The sequence below is a fragment of the Musca vetustissima genome, unplaced genomic scaffold, assembly GCF_032173495.1.
Source record: "Musca vetustissima isolate MV318-11 ecotype Yass unplaced genomic scaffold, APGP_CSIRO_Mvet_v1 utg4424, whole genome shotgun sequence".
NCBI lineage: Eukaryota > Metazoa > Arthropoda > Insecta > Diptera > Muscidae > Musca > Musca vetustissima.
The window spans coordinates 53,248-79,814 of NW_026878881.1; the positions used below are offsets into that span (position 1 = coordinate 53,248).

The following is a 26,567-nucleotide window of genomic DNA, read 5'->3' on the forward strand; positions in this document are numbered from 1 at the left end:
CTTCTTCTGGAACCTCCATACAGGGACTAGGTCTAAATGCGGGTTATAGTTCATTATCAAACTTTACGTTCTACTTTTTTTATTTCGATATCCTCCGCAGGTGAAATGATTACATCAGAGTCTTAGAACCAAACTCAAAACGCGAAAGAAATCAGATAATGATTTTAATATAAAAAAGGGGGTTATACGGGTGGGGACTACCCCAAAATGGGGGCGAATATTAATAATTTTTGGTAGGGAGATTTCTTACCATATACAACTACAAAATACCAATTTGCAGCAAATTCGGTTGAAAAACGCGCTCAAGAACCCTTATATGGAGGTTATCCGAAAAATGGACCTATATCCATATTTTTTTTGTGGTGAGATTTGGGACCTATTAAGAACTCAAAATACTAAATTACAGCTAATTCGGCGGAAAAATACGATCAAAATCCCCAAAATACTGAAATTGAGGAGGTGCCGTTATATGGAGGCTACCAGAAAAAGTGGACCTATTTTTATAATTTTTTGTGGAGACACTAGGTACCCAATAATAACCCAATATAGCATATTTCAGCGAATTCGGCTGAAAAATGCGCTCAAGAACCCAAAAATACCGAAAATTGGGGGGTACCCTTATATGGGAGCTATGCCTAAACGTGAACCGATAAAGCCCATCATCGAACTTGACCTGCCTGCAGACAAAATACGACTTTATGCAAAATTTTGGCCATCTATCTCAATTCGTTTAGATGTTAGAGTGATTACAACAGACAGGCAGACGGACGGACGGACAATGCTAGATCGTCTTAGAATTTTCGCTGATCAAGAATATATATACTTTATAGGGTCGGAAATGATTATTTCGACCGGTTACAATCGGAAAAACAAAATTAATATATCCTCCATACTATGGTGGAGGATATAAAAAATTATGAATAGTTCATAAAAAATGTATGAAAAGTTCCTAAAAATTGTATAAATAGTTCATAAACATATTATGCGTGATATTTGCACTCTCTTGCCCGATTAGATTCAGAAGTGCTGCCTTACACTGAAATATTTTCCAAATATTACCAATATTCAGTACAGCCCTTGTCAGCCCTTAATTACTTATCCAGATTCCCCTCTCCGTGGGTTGTGTTGTGATGTTCGGCTCTAAATTGTGGCCTAGATATTTATCGAATCGAAAAAAAAAATACAAAAAATTAAGTTTTCGGTTCACCTCATCCCAATATTATTATCTGATCATCACCGAAAATTACAGACGTTGTCCTTGATCATACCTGGATCCTCATGCAAAATTTCAAAACGATCAGCGCTATATTTCCGCTCTCCAGTTTGGTAATGGGTTACTAAATAAATACGTAAGCACCTGTAAATATTTAAGTGTAACACCCACATCCGATTACATACGACAATATAAATGGTATCAATTTAAAGGTCAACCACTCCTCTTGGATATAATATTAACTTCTCGGGTCTATGTCCTTCAGGGGTAAATATACAAGCCATAGAATAAAAATTTTGTCATTTTCACACCAAAGAAAATTTTCAGGGTCCATTTGATCCGCTAAATATTAACCGTTATTTATCAAAACAGGCATGCTTTTTCTTTGGCTCGATCCCCTTCTCCATGTAAAAATTTTCAATGTTTGGGCCATAATAGCGGACTCTGGAGCGACCAGAAAACCGGACAAAAATTAAGTGTTTTGTCCATTTCTTCCCCTAAATATTAACCGATCTTTACGATAGGGGTCTTCATTGGCCAGAACCCATCCTACATGCAAAATTTCGTATATGCATTTATAGAACTCCTCTATTATTACTCTTATATATAGTTCCACAAGTCCACATCACTTTCTCTTGATGACCAGTAATTGATTTTCTGTTTCAATCTCTCTGTTTTTACAATTCGAAAAAATAGAAATTTCTTGTTCCATTTCTGAGTTCTGTAACTGTGTAAGTTTTTTCTTCTTCTTCACAGTCGTAAAAAACCTATGTAATTTTGTTTATTATTATTGTTGTTGTTGTTGTTATTGTTAGTCGACATAGTTGTGTCTTACACAAATTGCCAACAACAACATTTTCAAAATCTCTCTGTAAAATTGCTGTTGTTTATTTTATTTTTTTCGGCTCTATTCCAAACAAAGAATTGACAAATCGTGTTACAAAACCATCATCATCATCAGCAACTAGTCCACATAGATAGATATTTTAGCCATCCAAACAAAAGACCGGAAATTGAAGTTTGACTATTCGACAAAAGAAAAAAACCGGCAACCAAAGACAAATAACACATCAGAGATGCGGATGGTGTTTTTGTTGCATTGACAAGAAATAATAATGTGAGCTCCATCAATAACAACAAAAATTAAAACCGTCAATCCAAAACCACATATTAAAATCGACTCGTCTACTCTCAAAATGTTTCATTTCTTTTATTTTGAAAAAAAATTGAGATACACGCGTTTGACAGCCGCTGGCTATGGATCAATGGACGGACAAAAGACTTCTTGACAATAAAATCAAGCAACCAACCACCATCATCATCTCACCACCACCTCTCATTAAATTGCTTGCTAGCCAAAACTAAAATGTCAGTCATCTGTTGTTGTTAGACACTAACAAAAAAACATGAAAAATTGCAATAACAATTTCAAAATAATATCGACTGACCGGCTGGCCGACCCGACCATATGGTGGTCAGAGGGGGTGGAAAGGAAGATGAGGGTCAGAAGGAATTAGCTGGCTGGTCATTGAAGATAAAGGTGGTGGGTTTTTTTTTATTAAAATAATGAATTTAATAATTAAGACTTCTGTAGATAGAAGAGGATTAGCTTAGCAGCGTCGGGAATCCGTCAAAAATTGAGGATTTTTAAAAATATTTTTTTGAAGTATTCAGAGTTTTATATTTTTAAAAATAATTTTTGGGAGTATTTCCTAAAAATAATTTTTGAGAGTATTTCCTAAAAATAATTTTTGAGAGTATTTCCTAAAAATAATTTTTGAGAGTATTTTTAAAAATAATTATTGATAGTATTTTTAAAAATAATTATTGATAGTATTTTTTTATGAAGTATTTCTAACATAGATGTTTATTTAATTTTGTTAAGTATATATTTAAAAACGATTTTTGCAAATAAGTTGTTTGAAACTGTAATTTGATTTTTTTGGATCCTGAAACTGAAAAAAAATTCACATTAAAATGCATTTAACTTCAACCTCAATACGATATTTGTTGCCAAAATTATAGTAGTTTCCGCAATTGTCTATGAAATACAACAGTGAAGTTTTCCCATTCCTGTGGGTCGATTCACTATCAAAATTAAGCAATTCTCAAATCGATAAAATATTATAACGACAAAATAAACAATATTTTAATTCTATAACAGTTTTTAGCAACAATTGTTAAAAATGTTGTTAATAAACAACAGCAAAAAATTCGAAGTTAACTTATAGACAAATATTCTTTAATATTGAACATGCATTGTTTTGTTCAAAATTTGTATGTATTTTGTTTTCAAAATGTTCAAAATTAAAAGCTTTTTGAAAGTTTATCGACAATTTGTCTACATTTTTACAGAATAACATTTTCGATACTGCAAGCGATTTTATGTGTAGACAAAATTGTCGATTGTCGGATAGTTATAAGTTACTGAATCGACCTACTGACCTATACTCCCTTTTTGTTTTAATTTTTTTTCTTAATTTTCATAATAATTTAATTACACAATTTTTTTTTGAAACTACAATTTATTTTTGTCAAATCCTAAAACTAAAAAAAATTCCCCTTTAAAATGCATTTTATTTCATCTCAATCGGATAATTTTTAACAAAGTTACAGCGATTTCCGCAATTGCCTACATAATGCATGCAACGGCGTTTAATTGCATTTTCCCATCTCTGGCTCTCCTATTCTTCTCTCTCGAGCAGGCGGCCTCTTTGATATTATGCAATGTTCCTATTTTTCTCAATATTCCATAATATTTTTTACGCCAAATTTATAAATAGGTTTTGAATCTGAAATTAGAAAAATTTCCCATTAAAATGCATTTTATTTCATCTCAATCGGATATTTTTTAACAAAGTTACAGCGATTTCCGCAATTGCCTACATAATGCATGCAACGGCGTTTAATTGCATTTTCCCATCCCTGGCTCGCCTATTCTTCTCTCTGTGGCTCTCTCTCTCTCTTCATTTGTAATTGGAGTTTCTCACTCCCTATAGGAGTTTATTGTGTGAGCAGGCGGCCTCTTTGAAGTTATGCATTGTACCTATTTTTTCTCAATGTTCATAAATATTTTTTACGCCAAATAAAAAAAAAAATATTTATTCGATCGATTAAATTTGAAACTAGAAAAATTCTCCTTCAAAATGCATTTTATTACATCTCAATCGGATAATTTTTAACAAAGTTACAGAGATTTCCGCAATTGTCTACATAAATCAACGGCATTGAATTGCATTTTCCCATCCCTGGCTCGCCTATTCCCCTCTCAGTGTCAATTGCCTACGGATCGCTCTCTTCATTTGTAATTGAAGTTTCTCACACCCCTATAGGAGTTTATTATACGAGCAGGCGGCCTCTTTGAAATTAAGCATGGTCGCCATATATTTTAAAACTCCCTTCTCCTCTATGGGCCTTCTAATTTAAAAATGTCACTTTCTAATGCATTTTTCTATAAATGACCAACACCAACAATAAGGGTTTATTTTTAACGCCACACCATACCACACCACCCACCTACACACACACTTACGTTTGTAACATATGGCATCATTAAAGAATTTTAAGTACTTATCTCCCTTTTGAAATATAACCCCATATTATCTTTGTTTTGAAGAGTATCACAGTAGTAGTCCTCTCTCTCTCTCTCTTGTATTATCACAGTTATGCAAAGAGATAATTAAATGTGACAAATCTCCCAACAAATGGCAAAGATAACAACACAAACACATCATTTCCACGACAGAGGGGTCTACGATCCGAAACGACCCGAGTCTTACTCGGCCAACTCGGCCCGTTGTGTAAAAGCAATAGGGCTGCTACAACAACAAACACATTGCTTGCTGCTGTCTGTTTGCTTGCATGGCATATGCAAACATGCATGCATGCCTGCCTGTTTGCTTTTCTATGCAAAGTAATGTGGGGAGAGAGAGTGTTGGAGTGCATTGTGAGTGGGAGAGTGGGCATGCACGCATGCAATCACAGTTATTCAAACATGCATTGATGGAACATTGAAATGTGATAGTGTGTAAGACGACTGTGTGTTATCAACGGTATTGATCATCGGGGAGGAGTTGATTAAACATGCTTGTCTTTGATAAGCCCTGGGATTAGTTACTTATTGACAAATAGTTTATTTTATTTGAAATAAAATATATACTTAATAGAATTTTTTTGAAAAAAAAAAATTGGAGCAGATGTCACTGCCTGCCGCCGCCTGGCCACTACAAATAGAACCACCTTTATGTTTGCCGTGCCTTATGTGACAGCTGTTATTCTTTGTTTTTGACTAGGTATCAATTGTAATAAAGAGAAATATGTAGCATACTTTTGTTGTAGTTAGTGTGTATATGTATGTGTCCGTGTGCACGAGTGTGCTGTACGGCTAAAGTAGCCCCGTTACAAAAGTACCTACAAGAAATTACTACGTAAATAATTTCATACACGTTTTGTTATTGTTATTGGTGTTGCTGCTTTCTTTTGTTGCTTTTCATTTTGTGGATAGCGTACATAAAAAGTAATTGAAAAAAAATATGTTGTTTGGTTGGCCTGGCACACATAAAAATACGAAGAATGGATGAATGAAGAAGAGAAAGACAGATGAGTAAATAAATAAGTGAATAAATGAATGAATGTGAATGTGGAATGTATGGAGATAGGTAGGAGGAGGTGGGTATGCATGACACTCTATCGATAGTCAGTCTTGTCTAGGTCTGTCAATATGGGGAAGTTTGAAACAAAAGGGAAAAAAATAATTATCAGTGTCAGTTGTAGTTGCAGCCAAAGAGTCGGGCACGCGCCACAAGTTGGATTTACAATAATAACAACAACATCATAACAAGTAAACCAGAAACGAGTATTTATGTTGTTATTATTTTATAAATAGACACAAGTTTATAATCAACATTTTTTTTCATTTTACTCTCGACAAACAACATTTCTCTTGCTCCCCCTAACTTTCCACCTACCTCACAGCTGGTCATCATTACATATTTCCTAGATGTCGTTGTTGTTATTTTGGGGTGGAGTTGTTTTTTTTTTTATACGACGTCGTCTATATTTACATGTGTTGTGTGTCGTAGGTATATAATAATTATTTTTATTATTTTATACCCTTTTGTAACGCCTGGAAAATTTTGTTATTTATTTATTATTAATCGGAAATCATTTTCAATATGGTAAATCAATCATAAATGTTAGGTTATATTTTCTTGTTGTTCTTCTTCTTTAAAATATTTTTTTTTATTTACATCGGCTTGTCATGGCATGCTAGAGGGGGGAAATAATAAATTCTTGAATTTTATTTCTCTTCAGCTGAAATTATTATTTCCTGTTTGTTTATTTTTATGGCGGGGGGAAATGTAATTTCTAAGTTTTCTTTTTCTGAAATTTAATAAGAAATTTCCCGAGGTGTCACTAAATAAAGGCCGAGGGGGCCAAAAACTTTTTCACAAATTCGAAGAAAAACAAAAAAACAAAATAAAAAATACAATAAAATAAGTCGTCTGAAAAATATATTTTTATATAAATGATTTTTTTATTATTAAAAAAAAATAATAATTAATAAAATATAAAAATTAAAAAAGGAAAAATTAAAAAATTCTAGATCGTTTTAATATTTACCAAAATTAGTTTTTGTTTAAATATTGAGTATTATAGTCTCTTAACAAAAAGAATGCAACAAGAGACTTAACATTTTTGTTCAAAAAATTTAAAAAATAAAAATATTGAAAAAATATATTTTTTGGTAATGAAAAAAAAAAAAAATATTGGAAAAATTTGTGAGTAATTGAGATGAACAAAATTGAATTGTGAATTTTTTGAAAAAATCCGTATTAACCAAATTTTGAAGTGAAGTATAAAAAATCATCGACATAAAAAATTGCAACAATTTTTATCAAAAAAATTAAAAATTTTCATTTCTCAAAATTGTTATAAATTTACAAAAAATTCAAAATTTTGAACTGAAATGGAATAAAAAATATCAACTATTTACATATCAACTATACATTATACAATAATATTAATTTATAATTTAAAAAATTATGAATTGTTTATTTTTTAACATTAACAAAAAATATATTTTTTGAAAAATATTGAGATTTTTTTTAATTAAAAAAAATAAAATTAAAAAAAAAATAAAATTAAAAAAAATATAAAATTAAAAAAAAAATAAAATTAAAAAACCCACGCCTAAAATAATAAAATTAAAAAAAATAATATTAAAAAAAATAAAATTAAATTAAAAAAAAAATAAAATTAAAATAAAAAATAAAATTAAAAAAATTAAAATTATAAAAAAAGGGAAACAAAACTTAACATTTTGGATCAAACAATTTTGAAAATCGTCTTGAAAAATTATATTGTTATTAATTACATTTTTTTATTTGTTATTTTTTTGGAAATTTCTAAAATATCCAAATTTTGAAGTTTTTAAGAGATTTTAAATAAATTTATTTTTTTAATCTTATTTCCGATTTATTGGTTTAAAAAAAAAAACACAAAAAATAATTTTATAAGGTCAAATAAAATTTTATTAAAAATCAGGATATTTTTTTTTTTAATTCTATGAAAAAAAAAATTTTAAAACAATGAAGTAATTGAAAATATGTATTTTTTTATAAATCCATAAATATTGTCGTCGTTGCTAGAAAAAAAACTGACAAGTTTGACGCTCCGTTGTTGTTGTAGCTGGAAAATTTTTTTAATTTTTTTTTCAATTTGAATTACCTATTTTACTTTTGTACGAATAAATTCTCTTAAAGCCTATCAGCCCAAATATCCTAATTTTTAATTTATTTCTTACCTTTTTTCCAGATAACTCTCCTGACATTTTGAACGTGACCAATAATTAGAAAATACTGCACAACAACAGCATAAATGTCACCATTAAGGATTTATGTTTTTGGAAACAATGGTTTCAACCACTTTGTGCCGTTCACTGTACAACAAAAACAACAACAAGGCAAATAACGAAATGAAAGCAAAAGTAGAATTTATTTAATCGCCAAATAATAAATTTACAAAGAAACAAACACACACCACATACATACAGATGCAACAACAAAAGAAAACATATCACAACAATTTTCCAGTAGTAGTGTAACAAATATTCGCAGCAAGCAAAAAAAGGAGGACATTTTAAACGACGACGACGATAATAAGCAGCGTATCTTCCCATATTAAAAAATTTATTTTGCAAAATAAAAACAGCAACAACAAATGTAATTGTTTCTTCAAATCCCAACAACAACAAGAAATTACGAAGAAAAAAGTCATCATCATAGCAAAATCCAAAGCAACATAAACTAGCTAAGCAAGAAGATAGCGATACGACGGCCTGAACTATTGCTGCTACAGCCCCTGCCTCTATATATACATATAATAACAACTAATGGATCCATATCATCATATACGTCAACATGTAAGTAGGAAAACAACAACAACTTTTACAAATTCACAATTTGTCGTTTATTCAAACCAGTATTTCTTTTTTTCCTGCTCAACCTTCTTTCACTATTACTTTTTGAATATCCATTATTTACCACAGTTGACTTCAGTTAATTTCAATTAGGTAGACAATTATCACTTAATTGATAATAAATTAATGAACTGAGGTCATTTTGCTAGGTTTTCTACCACAAGAGAGGTGTTTACGACATTTACGACACGTACGCTTTCCACAAAAAATTATTTTATTTGATCAACTACGTAATTTTTCATAGTTATTTCAATGTTGGAGATCATTTTTTTTAAGTTTACAACCTTTAAAAAGTAGTGTATGAGGTTTACGACGTTTTTGACAATACAGAAATTTTCGCATTTTTCGCTTTTTATAGCTCAATTTGAAATAATACATCGTTCCAAGGGTTTATTCCCATTGAATAAAGGTTTACAACCACAAAGGAGGTTATTACGACATTTACGACAAGTACACTTTTTATAAAAACACAATTTATTTAAACAAATATGTAATTTTTGAACTCTATTTTATTATTGGAGACTATTTTCAAAGTTTACAACCTTTAAAAATTAGTGTACGAGGTTTTCGACATTTTTGACAATACAAAATATTTCATATTTTTGCTTTTTTGTAACTCAATTTGAAATCATGCATCGTTTCGAGGGTTTACACCCTTTGAATACTGGTTTACAACCATAAAGGAGGGGTTTTACGACATTTACGACACGTACACCTTTTTTAAAAATTAATATATGTGGTCAAATATGAAAATTTTCAAAGTTATTTTAATATTGGAGATCATTTTTAAAGTTTACAACCTTTAAAAAGTAATGTATGAAGTTTTCGACATTTTCGAAAATACAAAAAATTTCACATTTTTGACTTTTTGTAGCTCAATTTGAAATAATGCATCGTTTAAAGGGTTTACACCCATTGAATACAGGTTTACAACCACAAAACTGGAGTATTTTACATTTTTTACATTTGCAACGTAGATGACAATTTTTATATTTCTCATACATTTTCCAAAAAAAAAAAAAATAAAATTTTTGAGGTTTACACCCACTAAAATTGTCTGTACGATGTTTGTGACATTTACGACATCACTGATAAATTCTCTTATGCGGTCACTTACAAAATTTTCGAACCGATTTTACACTTAAGTAAAATTTCAAAGGTTTACAACCAACAAATACATGAATGCGACGTTTACGACACTCGTACATTCCGAAATAATAGCTTGTAGTTGATAAATTACTTAACAATTTTAGCATTTCAAAAACATTTTCCAAAGAAAAGTAGCATTTTTGAGGTTTACACCCATTATAGCTGTGTATACGACGTTTGCGACATTTACGAAACCATTGATAATTTCGATTATGTAGTCACTCATAACATTTTCGCACTTATTTCACACTTAAAAACAATTTCAGAGGCTTACAACCAACAAATACATGAGTACGACATTTACGACATTTGTACTTTATTCATGCATTATCATGTAATTTGTCAATTTTGACATTATTCGTAACTATTTGTAAGTTGGATACTATTTTCAGAATTTACAACAATAAAAATTGAGTATGTTACATTTTTGACATTTGCGACATAAATGAAAATATTTATTACGGGACAATTATTTTCTAAAATATTTTCCAAAGAAAATTACTTTTTTTGAGGTTTACACCCACTAAAAGCGCCTTCACGACGTTTGCGACATTTACGACATTCTCGATAATTTTGATTACATGTTCAGTTATGATATTTAAGGACTTATTTTACACTTAAGACCAATTTTAGAGGTTTACAACCACCAAATACATGAATACGACGTTTACGATATTTTTACATTCTTGGATAATTCCATGTAATTTATCATAAACGTCGTTATTTACAATTATTTCCACGTTAGAAAATATTTTGAGAATTTACTACCATCATTTCAGGGTTTACACCCATTAAAATTGTGAATGTGACCTGTTTGACATTTACAATAATTGACATACCATCACTAATTAATTAATTTTTGATTTCATATTAAAATTACGATTTTTTAAGTTTACAACCAATAAAAAAACTCTTTGACATTTTTTTACATTTTCGACATTTACACCAAATGACATACCATCACTGATTGTTTAATTGTACTACATTGGGTGAATATTAGAAGTGATTTTTGAAGTTTACACCCAACATTTAATAATTTACACCCAATAAAATCATGCATGTGACATTTTTGACATCGACACTATACCATACCATCACTGATTAATGTATATTTAAGTTTGAGAGACTTTGATAAGTTTACAACCAACGCCCATTAAAATCATGCAGGTGACATTTTTGACATTTACACCAAATGACATACCATCACTGATTATTTTAATATTTTACATTAGACGAATATTAGAAGTGATTTTTCAAGTTTACACCCATAATTTTGTAGTTTACACCCATTAAAATCATGCATGTAACATTTTTGACATCGACTCCATATGACATACCATCTCTGATTATTTATTTTTTATTTATATTTAAGTTTGAGAGATTTTTTAAGTTTACAACCAACAAAAAACTATTTGACATTTTTTACATTTACACCAAATGACATACCCGCACTTTATATTGTATTTATGACATTATTTGGCGCTTAGGAATGATTTAGGATATTTACAACCATTATTTTACAGTTTTCTCCTATTAAAAACATTTCTACGACATTATTTTACATGTTTGCGACAAAAAGTACCAAACTTAAAATTTCATTTGGACGCAAAATGTACTTTTTTTATAATTTAATTCCTAAACTGTCGATTTTTTAGTTTACACCCATTTAATACAGGTTTACAACATTTTTTTACATTTACACCCAAAAGTGTACCAATGCGAAAATGTTCTTTTGTGCGCCAAAATGTACTTTTTATTTAATTTTAATCCATAAATGTTGATTTTTTAGTTTACACCTTTGAAATTCATGTTTACGACAGTTTTTACACCCATGTTTAATACGTTTTCTACATATTTACGACGTTTTAGATATTTACACCCAACAAATTTTTCCATTTTATTAATTTTCAATTTGATATTTTTTTAAGTCCGAAACAAAGTTTTTCAATGAAAATCCGCTCAAAGTCCCCTATTTTGTACCTATTACCTTTATTTAGCCCTTGCTGTATATTTTTTGTTTTCCTCATTAATTGTCAACATGTTTTCAACATGTTAATGGTCCCAAAACAATTTTTTTAATGCAAATCCGAGAAAAATCCATATTTTTGTACCTTTTACCTTTATTTGGCGCTTACTGTAGTAAATTCGCTCAAAAATCCCTCTTTTGTACCTTTCACCTTTATTTGATACTTACTGTATATTTAGTTTCCATCATTTATTGTCAATTTATGACATTCTAACATTTTTTTAATAGTCCGAAACCATTTTTAATGAAAATCTGAAAAATATACCTCTTTTTAGAACTCTTTACCTTTTTTGACACTTACTGTATTTTTCGTTTCCTACCTTTTTTTGTCAATTTATAATTTTTTTAAATTTTTTTAATAGCTCGAAACCACTTCTTTATTAAAATCCGAGAAAAAATCATTTTTTTAGCATCATTTACCTTTATTTGGAGCCCACTGTATATACTAGTTTCCCTTGGCCATCACCAGATGTACTGGTGGTGTAATGTTTGGATTGAATTTCACACATTTCTCTCTGGTATTTTATTATTATTGTTGCTGTTATTTTCTTTCATGGCTGTCATGCCATCCATTCATCCAACCATTCATTGTTAAGGGGAAATGAACAAAAAAACAATAACAAAAGAATGCTAGTCGGAATTACACATGTACTTCGCTTTTCGCTTTATTGCAACTACACAACACGTATTAAACAGACGTATTATTTCTGTTACATACATACATATATTTTTACATTTTTTACATACATACATTTGTTACACACTTACATTTTTGTTGTTGTAAATATTAATTTAATTTCCTCTCTTTTATTTTTCGTTTTTTCTTGCATATTTTTCTTCTTCTTCCTTTCAATTAAATACGATGTTGGTGACGATGATGACGACGACGCCGACGCCGTTGATTTGCTAATGACGACAATGCCTGCCGCCGTTACCCACCCACTTGCTGCTGCTGCTGCTCGTTTGTTCGTGTATTTTTTTCGGTTGTCCGTTCATGTTTGCCGTTGTGGTTTTGTTTATGCTGTTATAATTGTGTTGGTGTTGCTGCTGTTGTTGCTATTGCTGTTACTGTTACAACAACAGTATCAACCACCCTCTAGGCCAGAATTGCATCAAAAATGCAATCGTGGTTCACATTCAAGTGATACAAGTTCAGCATACAGTGGCAGTGATACAATGGCATCCGTTTACGGTTCATCACTGGATGGTGAGGAGATTGATTTCTCCGGTTTGGTGGAATCCACCGTGGATTCTGATGAAGAAGATTTGGCCGAATCTATGGACGTAAGTATATATATTTATATTTCTATTACAATATATTAAAAATAAGATATTTCTGTTATAATCCAAGAGAGAGAATGATCTTTGAGAGAGAGAAGGAGGGAATTATCAAAGAGTGTTTAACCGTTAATGAGAAATAATATCATTGTTGTTTACCTTTTATTATTAGACACGAACATGAACACTCCAACTACTATGTGGGTGAGATAAAGAGAAAGAGGGAGAGAGAGAGGGAGGGAATTATTAAAGAGTGTTTAACCGTTAATGAGAATTAATATCATGATTGTTTACCTTTTTATTAGACACGAACATGAACAATCCATAATATGTGGGGAGATAGTGAGAGAGAGAGGGAGGAAGTGGGTTGCTGTGTGTGACCGGAAGAGAGTGTGGAAAAGACAGCTGTTGTGTTCTGTTTTGTTTTGGCAATGCAAATAAATAGATGACATGTTTAAATTACGCTGGAGGTCACAATTTTTGAGCTAGAGCTTTGAAATTTGGCACAGATATTTATACCATCCCTAGGGATAATGGTATCAAATATGGGCCATATGGAATATTAAATATAAGATATATAGAATGTTAAAAATAATTTTTTAGGAGAGAGAGAGAATTTTGGAGAATGAAAAGAAAGTCAAAGAGGGTGATGAAATCACAATAGATCTTGCAATATTTAAGATCAGTGTTGAACAGAACTAAATTAAGATTAAATATTTGAGAGCGTAACTAAGAGATCGTCATCAAAAATGGCTGACGAAAATAGAGAAAAAGAGAAAACGTGTTTAGCCATCACCGCTATCGTACTATTTTGTGCATTGGTGTCAAGATAGAACTATGAAAATTTACACATACATTGCTACTAATCTTTGGATGTTTGGTATTGAAAATGGAATGTATCGGCCAACGTTTTGGCATTGAGGCATATAATAATAAACTCAAATATTCGGAATTTTGGAGATATTGGGTTCGGTTTTTTAGCGAATTGACTCTGTTTTGATATTTCGGGTTGTCATTGTGTAGCAAGTCTTTATGCACAAATTTTGCCCAACTTTTAGGGTAGCCTCCATTGAAAGGTACCCTCCGAATTTGGGCATTTACGGGAGTTTGGGTACGGTTTCAAGTGAATTGGGTGTAATTTAGTATTTTGCGTTCTCTTTGGGAAAAACATATTCTTAACAAAATCTATCAACTTTGACAAAAATTTCGGGGTATATCCTATATAATGGTACCCGTAAATATTCAGCCTTTTTGTGATTTAGGCCTCGTTTTCGACCAAATTGGCTATAATATGATATTTTGTTCTCTTATTAAGTGTCAAATTTTGTCCACCAAAAATTATCAATTACGCTCCACGTTTTGGTGTAGTCCCCATGGTAGAGTATACCGACAATTTTGGGTATTTTAAGGATTTTTAATCACGTATTTCAGCCGAATTGTCCTAGAATTTTATATTTTGGATTCCTATGGGTGTCAAATTTTTCTACCATACTGTTACCATGATAAGGCCTGCAAGTAGAAGTGTCGATCTATTTTTTTTTTAAATTTAATTTTCATCTCATGATGGAGGAGGGTACCACCTTGCCGGACTTAACTTTTTTGTTAATTGCTTTTTTTCAAATATTTGCAAATGAAAAAAAAATTTTATTTATGAATTTTTTAACCCGCCTAACGGAGATTTTTTTATTATAAAAAAAACGAAATTATCACACACTTTTCCAAAATTGCATATTTGGATATGTTAGAATAAGGAATTGACTCGTTTGCTTAAAAGGCAAAAGAACACTGTGTGGGGGGTTTTGTTGAAATACCAAAAGAAATTGAAAAACAAATTTGGAATTTCTCTAAATTATTCTAGAATTAATATAACAATAAATTAAGTGTGAAATTAAAAAAATATATATTTTTTTGAGTTAAAATTATTCTTTAAGGACCATCAAAAGGCGTGGATTTTTTAAAAATATAAAAAAAAAATTTGGTAACCCTCAAAGGCGTGGAATTTTAAAAATATTTTTTTGGTAACCATCAAAGGCGTGGATATTTTAAAAACTATTTTTTGGTAACTATCAAAGGCGTGGATTTTTTAAAAATATTTTTTAGGTCGATCAATAGGCGTGGATTTTTTAAAAATATTTTTTTAGGTCGATCAATAGGCGTGGATTTTTTAAAAATATTTTTTTAGGGCTCTATAAGAGATGGGGATTTTTTAAAAATATTTTTTAAGGTCGATCAATAGGCGTGGATTTTTTAATTGAAATTGAAAAACAAATTTGGAATTTCTCTAAATTATTCTAGAATTAATATAACAATAAATTAAGTGTGAAATTAAAAAAATATATATTTTTTTGAGTTAAAATTATTCTTTAAGGACCATCAAAAGGCGTGGATTTTTTAAAAATATAAAAAAAAAATTTGGTAACCCTCAAAGGCGTGGAATTTTAAAAATATTTTTTTGGTAACCATCAAAGGCGTGGATATTTTAAAAACTATTTTTTGGTAACTATCAAAGGCGTGGATTTTTTAAAAATATTTTTTAGGTCGATCAATAGGCGTGGATTTTTTAAAAATATTTTTTTAGGTCGATCAATAGGCGTGGATTTTTTAAAAATATTTTTTTAGGTCGATCAATAGGCGTGGATTTTTTAAAAATATTTTTTAGGTCGATCAATAGGCGTGGATTTTTTAAAAATATTTTTTAAGGTCGATCAATAGGCGTGGATTTTTTAAAAATATTTTTTTTGGTAACCATCAAAGGCGCGGATTTTTTAAAAATATTTTTTAAGGTCGATCAATATTGTATGATTAAGTTTTGATGTGTTTGCAGCTTCAATAAAACGAAAGACTTCTTTACTGGTTGAGAACTTTATTACGAGTGACAACTTCTTTCTTACACACTACGCATGAAATCTTAATACTACAACAACTATGTACAAATAGTGTGCATCGCACTCTGCGATCATGCTGTAATTACTCAACATGTGTGTTGTGTGTTGTACGATCGTATCGTGGAGATTCAATAATTCCAACACTCCTCCTCAACACACATACACACATGCCCAAACAAAACTCAACCATTTCTTTATTTATTGTAAACACATTACAAAAATTTCAAAATATAATACACACAGTATTTAAATACTAAATTTTAAGATTAATAATTCATGCTCCTCCTGCATGCTGTCCCCTCACAAGGGATCGACAATAGTTGACCTAACTGTTCTTGTTTGTCTTCTTCTAAACTTATTCAGCTTATTCATTTCATCAGCATTTCGTTTAAGAGGGCTCTCCCCATTCTGGTGACCGTAACGGCACCTCTCTGAATTTGTTTTTGTTTTCATAAGAAACACATTCTTTTTCGGCTCGCTGAACAAAAACAAATTTCCAACCCTTCTAGCGGTCAGCACAACTCTTCGCTGGTTGTCTATTATCTGCGCACATTTTGCTCCAAATTTAACTTCATGTTTTGCCGCTACTCTGCCTACCGATATAAAATTACACTGCAGGTTAGGCACAAACAACACATCATTGAGCTCGATGTCCCCTTCATTTATGAGCACTCTCCCCTTCCCTTTTGCATGTACCGTTTTATTGCTTGCTAGGGAGATCTCTTCACTGTGGTGCTGAAACTGCGTAAACAAATTACGGTCGCTACATAAATGCGAAGAAGCACCGCTATCCAAACACCAAATGTTCTTGTTTGTGTTGTTGTTGTCATTCTTGCTTATGACTGTGTACGCTTGCTCATTGCCCTTTTTCGCTGCTTTGCATTGCACTGCGTAATGGCCTCTGTCGCCGCAATTGTAACATCTAAAATTTCGTGTGTGCGTTCTATTTTCGTTTGCACCCCATCTGTTTTTGCGGCTACCTGCGTTGTTGTTGCTAAATCTTTGCTTGTGCGCATTGCACACTGTACCCTTGTTGTTGTTGCTATTCATTGTGCGTTGAGCCATAAACGCCTGATTGGAATACACATCGTTTATATTTGCTAATGATGATTTCCTCCTCTCGCTCTCCTCGGACAATTTCACCTTTAGAGCACACAGCTTAGGTAAATCGTCCCGCGATTCCAATGCAACCACTAAATTTTCGAAGCTATTTGGCAAACTGGCGAGGATCAATATAACTAACAGCTCTTCGCCCAACTCGATACCTGTGTCAGCCAACTTGTCTACGACGGACGTAAACTCGGACAGGTATTGTTGAATTCCTTCGCCTTCCCCCATTCTCATATTGAGCAGCCTCTTAAATAGTGACACCTTCCTCACTGGGCCTTTTGGTCGATGTACCTCACTCAGACTGTTCCATGCTTCCCTTGCCGACTTACAGCTCTTTATGTAAGAAAGCTGGACAGGAGTGACGCTCAATATGATCGTTGCCATCGCCTTCTGATCTCGCATTTTCCCTGTTGCAGTTTTATCTGGAGTCTCCTCCTCGGAGATCACGTCCCACAGATCTTGGTGGACTAGTACTGCCTTCATCTGCAAACACCATGACTCGTAGTTATTCTCCTCTAACTTTTCAATCGTATACATTGAAGACATTTTGCTTGTTTTGCTTTCGACACACGAAATAACTGACACACAGTTAACTAACAAAATGTTCCATAAACTTCAATGTTTCTCACTGGACACTCTCAATCACACAGATTGATATTAGCTATTTCTCAACTTTGCCTTTCCGTTTTCCAAATGCGATGATCCTCTGACTTTCCTTGTCACAACTCAATTTCCATTAATTTTCAATTCAGTTTCCTAAGAGTTGTCCGGGGTACACTTTGCTTAATTTTACGTTGTCCAATACTATTATTTCCAATTCCAATTATCCTTATCGTTGTCCTTATTCTGATGCACTTTTAATTTCACCGTCGAGTGTCCTGGGCCCATAACCTATTGTAGGAATAACTTTTTATGCGTGTTGGAGCTTCAATAAAACGAAAGACTTCTTTACTGGTTGAGAACTTTATTACGAGTGACAACTTCTTTCTTACACACTACGCATGAAATCTTAATACTACAACAACTATGTACAAATAGTGTGCATCGCACTCTGCGATCATGCTGTAATTACTCAACATGTGTGTTGTGTGTTGTACGATCGTATCGTGGAGATTCAATAATTCCAACAATCAATAGGCGTGGATTTTTTAAAAATATTTTTTAAGGTCGATCAATAGGCGTGGATTTTTTAAAAATATTTTTTAAGGTCGATCAATAGGCGTGGATTTTTTAAAAATATTTTTTAAGGTCGATCAATAGGCGTGGATTTTCATACCCTACACAATTATGTTGTCAGGGTATTATAGATTTGTGCAGCCTTAAGAGTTTATGACGCCGCGAAATATTGGTCCTAGACCCACTTTTAAGCATACCGATCGTCATATCTCGACTAGCTGAGTCGATCTAGACATGTGTGTCCGTCCGTCTGTCCAATATAATTTGTAAACACGCTACAGGCCATAGTTATGGATCAATCTTCACGAAATTTTGCATGTAGGATGGGTTCTGGCCAATGAAGACCCCTTTTGTTTTTGGTAAAGATCGATTGATATTTAGGGGAGGAAATGGACCAAATATTGAATTTTTGTCGGTTTTTCTGGTCACTTCAAAGGCCGCAATTATGACAGAAACATCGTGAATTTTTATATGGAGGAGGAGGGATCGGGCCAAAGAATAATCATGTCTGTTTTGATTAAAATAGCTCAATATTTAGCCGGTCAAATTAACCCTGACTTTTGTGTGAAAAATGACAAAATTTGTATTCTATGGCGTATATATTTACCCCTGAAGAACATAGACCCGAGTAGTTCATCGTATATCCAAGGGGAGTGGTTGACCTTTGGAAGTTACACTTAAATGTTTACAGGTGCTTAGGTATTCATATATGACTTAGTATCCCATTATCACACTAGAAGACGGAAATATAGCGCCGATCGCTTTGAAATTTTCCATGATGTTCCAGTTACGTTCAAGGACAACGCCTATAATTTTGGTGATGATCATATAATAATTTTGGGATGAAGCGGACTGAAAACTTAATTTTTGTGTGTTTTTTCCAGTCGATCTATAGGACACAATTGAAAGCCGAACATCACAACACAATCCAATTAATTAGAACGGCTGGTACAGAAAATTAGTAATATTTGTTGACCTCTAGTCGGTCAAGAGGGTGCAAATATTGCCCAAGCTCAGAATGTAGTATCACGGAAAGATAGATTTTGTGTAAGTTGTGTAGGGTATCATATGGTCGGCTTCGTCCGACTATACTGCTCCATTCACTGGTTTAAAAATAAAAATATTTGTCTTTACCTAATTTAAACAATAAAATTAGAGTTCTCAGAAAAAAAAAAACAATTATTTAATTGAAAACATTTAAGATAATTTCCTTTATCTATTTAAAAACAAAATAGACACTTGACTATCAATTACAAGACCTAAACGAAATTGCATTTTTCACAGAAATACAAAAAAAAAATAGAATTTAGAACGTCAATCTATTGTTATTCTATTGTTGAATGGCGATGAAAACCGGTGTACGACAACATAGTATCAGGTATCCCCTGCCAACATTCTACGTCCTCCCCTGCTGACCATGCAAATTTTACACACCCATGCCGACGACGCTATATTGTCTACAACAAGTAGCTGGCTGACTGTGACTAGGGCATAGCACGGTAGCAGACAATCAAACGTCCGTCCGTCCATATGCATTAGAGAATAAAAAAATTGAAAACCTGTGAAATTAGACAGACCCACCGAAAAAAGTAGTGACGACGTTTGTCACACAGACCCAGGCCACAGGGTCTCGCGCAAAACAATTTTTTACAACAGCACGAAAAACAAACAACTCGAAATCGCCACCAACCCACCGAACGAACGAACGGGCGAATGTCGGACACTATGGGTAAACTAATTTAAATAAGCTTGACAAACAGCAACACAAAATGGTAAAATAGAAAGTTTAAACAATTTCAGTAGACAGACATCGACCGCAACGCCGCACAATGCAAAACAATAAAAAAAGAGGAACCTAACAAAAGACCCACTAATAGAAAAAGGCAAATCGAAAAATAAACAAACTATTAAAAAATAAATAGAGACACCATGAGAAAAAAAAAGAAACACACAAAGCAGCTGAGCGCATAATAACAATCGCTCGCTTAGCGGTACACTAATAAATAGGCAGTCGTCAGAGGACAAAAGGGTTATTGAGGTTATTCAGGCCCATAAATCAAAGGCGATGAACCCCCCCAGATGGGAAAAATGTTGAAATAAATTTTGACAACAAAAAACCTAAATCATTCACCACAAAGGTTTTATTTAAAAAACACAAACAAAAACGTAACGGAATTATTTCATAAAAATATTTCTTTCAAAAAAATATTTTTAAAAAATCCACACCTGGATTTTTACTCCAAAAAATATTTTTAAATCAGTGAGCGGAGCAATATAGTCGGACGGGGCCGACCATACGATACCCTATATAACTACAACGAAACTCTAACTTTCTGCCGATTTTTATTCGAACCTCTGCCGATTTTTATTCCGAACCTCTTTTAAGTAATTATTTATACTCTTTCGAGTCGAGCTTGATGATCTAAGTTTTTGCAATGAAAAGGAAAGCCAGGAGAGGAACCTACGTACCCATCATTATACGACGCGTTTCGCCGTTGGTTAAGCGGCTCAACAGGCATATTGGGCTATATGGCTTTACAAAGGTCGTATGTTGACAACTTGTATTTATTCCGCCCTGATGCGAAACTTGCATATGCGAATTAAATTAAAATTTGCCAAAATTCGACATTTGTGTTCATTCTGGGAACAGTCCTTTTCAAAGCAGATTTTTGTTGTAGCGATGGATAATTAATCCACACACCTACAATTGCTTCCATGGTATACACATGTTTTTGCGCAACCGTTTTTTGAAATTGTGCCCGATTGGATGTCAACAGCACCTCTTCCTTACACTGACATATTGTCCGAATATTCCTAATTTTCAATACAGCCCTTCTAATTACTTGTCCAGATTCCCTTCGCCGTGGGTTGTATTGTGATGTTCGGTTTATAATTGTGGACTATGGATCGACTCGAAAAAGAAAACACAAAAATTAAGTTTTCGGTCCACATCATCCCAAAATTATTATCTGATCGTCAACGAAAATAATAGGCTTGTCCTTGACCACACCCAGATCCTCATGGAAAATTTCAAAGCGACCCGCGCTATATTTTCGCCCTCTAGTGTGGTAATGGACTATAAAATAATATCTGAACACGTAAGCACTTGTAAATATTTAAGTGTAACTCCCACATCCGAGTACATGCGACAATATTGTTGCTATCGATTTTAAGGCCAATCACTTCTCTTGGATATACTAACAACTTCTCGGGTCTATGTCCTTCAGGAGTAAATATATTCGCCATAGAATACAAATTTTCTCATTTTTCACACAAAAGTCAGGGACCATTTGACCCGCTAAGTATTGGCCGCTCCTTAACAAAACAGGCATGCTTATGCTTTGGCACAATTCCCTTTTCCAAGTAAAAATTCGTACTGTTTGGGCCTCTGGAGCGACCAAAAACCCCGATAAAAATTAAGTATTTGGTCCATTTCAAAAACAATAGGGGTCTTCATTGGCCAGAATCTATCTTACATGCAACATTTCGTGAAGATTGGCCGATAACTGTGGCCTATATCGTGTTTACAAATTATAATGGACCTGACGGACGGACGGACACACACACACACACATGTCTAGATCGACTAAGCTAGTCGAGATATGACGATCCTTTTGAGAATATGCATAGAATCACTTTCTGAGTCGATTTATGCATTTCCGTCCGTCTGTCCATGTTAAATTGTGAACAAAGTACAGGTCGAATTTATGATCCGATTTGGATGAATTTTGACATACGTCACTTATTTGGCCCAAGGACGAAACCTATTAAAATTGGGAAAAATCGGTTCAGATTTAAATATAGCTCCCATATATAACTTCGCCCGATTTAACGTAAATGCTGCACCAATGTCCCTATATATCTTTCGATTTGCACGAAATTTAGCACAGCGTAATGACTAAGGTCTAGAATGATGTGTACAAAGTTTCGCGAAAATCGGTTCAGATTTAGATATAGCCCCCATATATATGTATATTCGTCCGATTTAAGGTAAATTGTGTACCAATGTCCCTATATATCTTTCGATTTGCACAAAATTTGTCACTGCGTAATGAATAAGATTGAGAATGATGTGTCTGCCAAGTTTCGTGAAAATCGGTTCAGATTTAGATATAGCTCTTCATCCGATTTAAGGTAATTGGTGCACCAAAGACCCTACATATCTTTCGATTTACGCGAAATTTGGCATAGCGTACTGGATTGTGTCTATAACAATGTGTGCTAAGTTTCATGAAAATCGGTCCAAATTTAGATATAGCTCCCATATATAGTTTCGCCCGATTTTAGGTAATTGGTGCACCAAAGTCCCTATATATCTTTCGATTTGCACGAATTTTGGTATAGGGTATTGAATTAAGTCTAGAATGACATGTACCAAGTTTCGTGAAAATCGGTTCAGACTTAGATATAACTCCCATATATATATTTTCGTCCGATTTTATGTAATTGGCGCACCAAAGTCTCTGAAAATTATTCGATTTGCACGAATTTTGGTATAGGGTACTGAATTAAGTCTAGAATGACGTGTGCTAAGTTTCGTGAACATCGGTTCAGATTTAGATATAGCTCCCATATATAGTTTCGCCCGATTTTAGGTAATTGGTGCTCCAAAGTCCCTATATATCTTTCGATTTGCACGAATTTTGGTATAGGGTATTGAATTACGTCTAGAATGACGTGTGCTAAGTTTCGTGAACATCGGTTCAGATTTAGATATAGCTCCCATATATATTTTCATCCGATTTTATGTAATTGGCGCACCAAAGTCTCTGAAAATTATCCGATTTGCGCGAAATTTGTCATAGCGTGCTGAATTAAGGCTAGAATGACGTGTGCTAAGTTTCGTGAAAATCGGTTCAGATTTAGATATAGCTCCCATATAGAGTTTCGCCCGATTTTAGGTAATTGATGCACCAAAGTCCAAAGTCCATTCGATTTGCACGAATTTTGGTATAGGGTACTGAATTAAGTCTAGAATGACGTGTGCTAAGTTTCGTGAAAATATCCATAGCTAGGCCGATTGACACAACGTACTGATGTAATATAAATTAGTCTCTGGCAAGTTTCCCCAAAATCGGTTCAGATATATAGATATATAACAAAAACGCTGTTAGAATACATATGTAGAATATACCCAAAGTGGTGAAGGGTATCATATAGTCGGCCCAGTCCGACTTTAATACTTTCCTTACTGGTTTTAAATCCATTTTCACATTTTTTTCACAATATTACGCAGCTGCTTATCACAACAATTAGTGGCATATTTTTTGCACTACAACAAATTGCAGTAATTTCAAAAATATTTATGATTTTTTTTTTTTTTTTTTTTTGAAACTTTTGTTGTTATTATTTTTATTTATATAATAACTTAACAAGCTGCTGTTTAAAAATGTCCATTAACCGAGCAGGGAGCTTGAACCTGTTACAGAGATGCTGTGTTTAAAAAAATTGTGCATCTAGAGCTTAGAGAAGACAGTCGTGGGGAGATGATGACTTTTTCTTCTTTGTCTTCTCCTCTCCTCCTAACTTCCTCCTATTTGTCTATATTTCATGTGAAAAATAATTCATGACACAATGGACGACACACAGACAAATCATCAACAATTTCCGAAAAAAACCATCATTGAGCTGATGACGAAGACTTTGGAGAGCCACAACACCAGGCGATCCGTAGCAACAGCGGTACATCATAAATGTCAGCAAGCTGTAGGTTGGTGGCTTAGAGGTCCGTCCGCACATTATGTTATAAATAAAACAACAACAACAGAAGTAACATAAAAAATAATAATCTCATAATAAAAACATTATTGTTGTTGGTCGGTCGTTCGACTGCGCCAATCAACCAAACCTGCCTGTCATACAAGTCAGCCAGCCAACACCAAGATTAACCTAAAGTGGGACAATGAACGTAACAAAAAGTAATAATAAAATAAAAACATAGTAACTGTATTAAACATATGTAGGTAGAGACGAGAGGTATATGGAGAACAAAAAAAAAAAAAATATGGAAACAACAACAACAAAAACGCTAAGAAACATTAACCACGCACAAAAGCTCTGGCGGTTGCTGTGTCATGTGAACGAACGTCGTCACACCGTCATTGCTGAATGAGTTCTCGCGGTCACACCAAATAAGGCGTTAGGTTCGGTGGCAATTACCACTGTCGTGTAAGAAAAATCGACTATTTATGTTCGGCGATTAAAAAAAAATTCAGTTGTAGTTGTTGTAATTTTTTTTTCTGTACATTTATCAATGAAGCCCAAACACAGATATGAAATCTATTAATTTGTTCTTGTTTTCGATATGAATGGGAAGTTGCTGCATGCAATTGCAGGAGAACAACAGCATTGGGAAATGGGGTGGGAGGGTAAAATACGACAACAAAAATTAAAAAAAAAATTCAATTTTGAATTTCAATTTCTTATAGGCTTGGATTTAAAAAAAATATATTTTTTGAGAGGTCCATAGAAGGCGTGTATTTTTTTTTTTAATATTTTTTAAAAAAGGGTCCATGCCTTTGGTGGTTACTAAAAAGGAAAAAAATTCCAAGCCTTCTATGGAGCTCTCGAAAAAATATTTTTAAAAAATCTAAGCCTTCTATGGACCTCCCTCGATGGACGCGAAAAAAAATATTTTTAAAAAATCCACGCCTTCTATGGTCCTCCCTCGATGGACGCGACAAAAAATATTTTTAAAAAATCTAAGCCTTCCATGGACCTTCCCCAATGGACGCGAAAAAAATATTTTTAAAAAATCCACGCCTTCTATGGACCTTCCTCGATGGATGTGAAAAAAATATATTTTTAAAAAATCCACGGCTTCTATAGACCTCCCTCGATGGACGCGAAAAAAATATTTTTAAGAAATCCACGATTTCTATGGACCTCTCGAAAATATATGTTTTAAAAATCTCCATAAATTAAAAAAAAATAACCGGGTTTTAATATGTCTCAGAACCGGTTCCAGCAGGTTGAGAAATAAATTTTAATAACAATAAATGTTAAAAAAATTAAATTTTATAAACTAAGCGTTCAATTAAAATTTGGGATATTTTGAAGCGGTTCTGAAAAACCCCGTTTTCAGTATTTATCAAAACCGGTTCGAACGTCATTTTCTTATACTTTAAAGGTATATATATATATATATTATATTACAATGGACATCCCAAAAAATATTTTTTAAAAATCTCCTTAAATTAAAAAATAATAATAACCGGTTTTAATATATCTTAGAACCGGTTCGAGTGGGTTTAGAAATAAATTAAATTTTAATACAATAAATGTTAAAAAAAAACTTTAAATTTTTAATCTAAGCGTTCAATTATAATTAGGGATATTTTGAAGCGGTTCTGAAAAAATCTGGTTTTCAGTATTTATCAAAACCGGTTCGAACGTTTGATTTTCTTATATTTTAAATGTAATTATATATTTCATTAAATTTTTGGATATTTCGAACCGGTTCCAAAAAAACCGGTTTTTATTTCCATCAAAACCGGTTCAAAAAAATAGGAATTATAGTAACATTTATTATCATTTAGAGACAAAAATATATATTTTTTTCAATTTTTTTTAATTCTCTCTTGGAGGACCCGATTTCTAAAATAAGCCGGGGTTTCATTTTAAAACCCGTTTCGAGGGAGTTTTAAAAATCAATTTTAATTACAGAAAATATTAAAAAATTCATTTTAAATAAAAAGTCTAGTAATTTTTAATTTTAAGCATGGGCAGTAAAATGCCGCAAACGGTCAGCACCGGTTCGAATGGTGCATTTCAAGGGTTCGGTATAGCTGTTCTAAAAAAACGGTTTATATTTTTATCATAACCGTTTTGAACGTTTTCTTTATCCTTTAAATTATGTTATCCATTCATTCAATCAGAAATTTGGATATTTTCAAGCGGTTCTGAAAAAAAAACCGGTTTTAATTTTTCTTAAAACCGGTTCGAACTGTTTTAAATCCTTATAAACAATAGTAAATTTTATATATTATAGCTAATCTTCATTTAAAATTTCTTTAGCTATACATTCTATCAAAATGTGGGATATTCTGAAAAAACCCGGTTTTCATTATTTATCAAAGCCGGTTCGAACGGGTTTTTAAATCATTTAATTTCAAAAGATAATCCATTCAATCAAAATATTAGATATTTTGAAACGGTTCTAAAAACCCCGGGTTTTATTTTTTCTCAAACCCGGTTGAAACGGTTTTATGAAATTCATAGCGTAGCAAATCTTCATTTAGAATTTTATTA

The 26,567-nt window shown here is 32.6% G+C and overlaps 1 protein-coding gene across 1 annotated transcript in view; it reads left to right on the forward strand.

Annotated features, from left to right (window-relative positions):
* The first annotated feature begins 8,566 nt into the window (after positions 1-8,566).
* The window catches only part of LOC133323656 (rap guanine nucleotide exchange factor 2), a 35,727-nt gene continuing 17,726 nt past the window's right edge, over positions 8,567-26,567 (forward strand). Inside the window, exons 1-2 of the mRNA XM_061532577.1 lie at positions 8,567-8,636; positions 12,952-13,152. Coding sequence (XP_061388561.1) covers positions 8,607-8,636; positions 12,952-13,152 — 231 coding nt within the window. The 5' untranslated portion in view covers positions 8,567-8,606. The remainder of the gene's footprint in view (positions 8,637-12,951; positions 13,153-26,567) is intronic.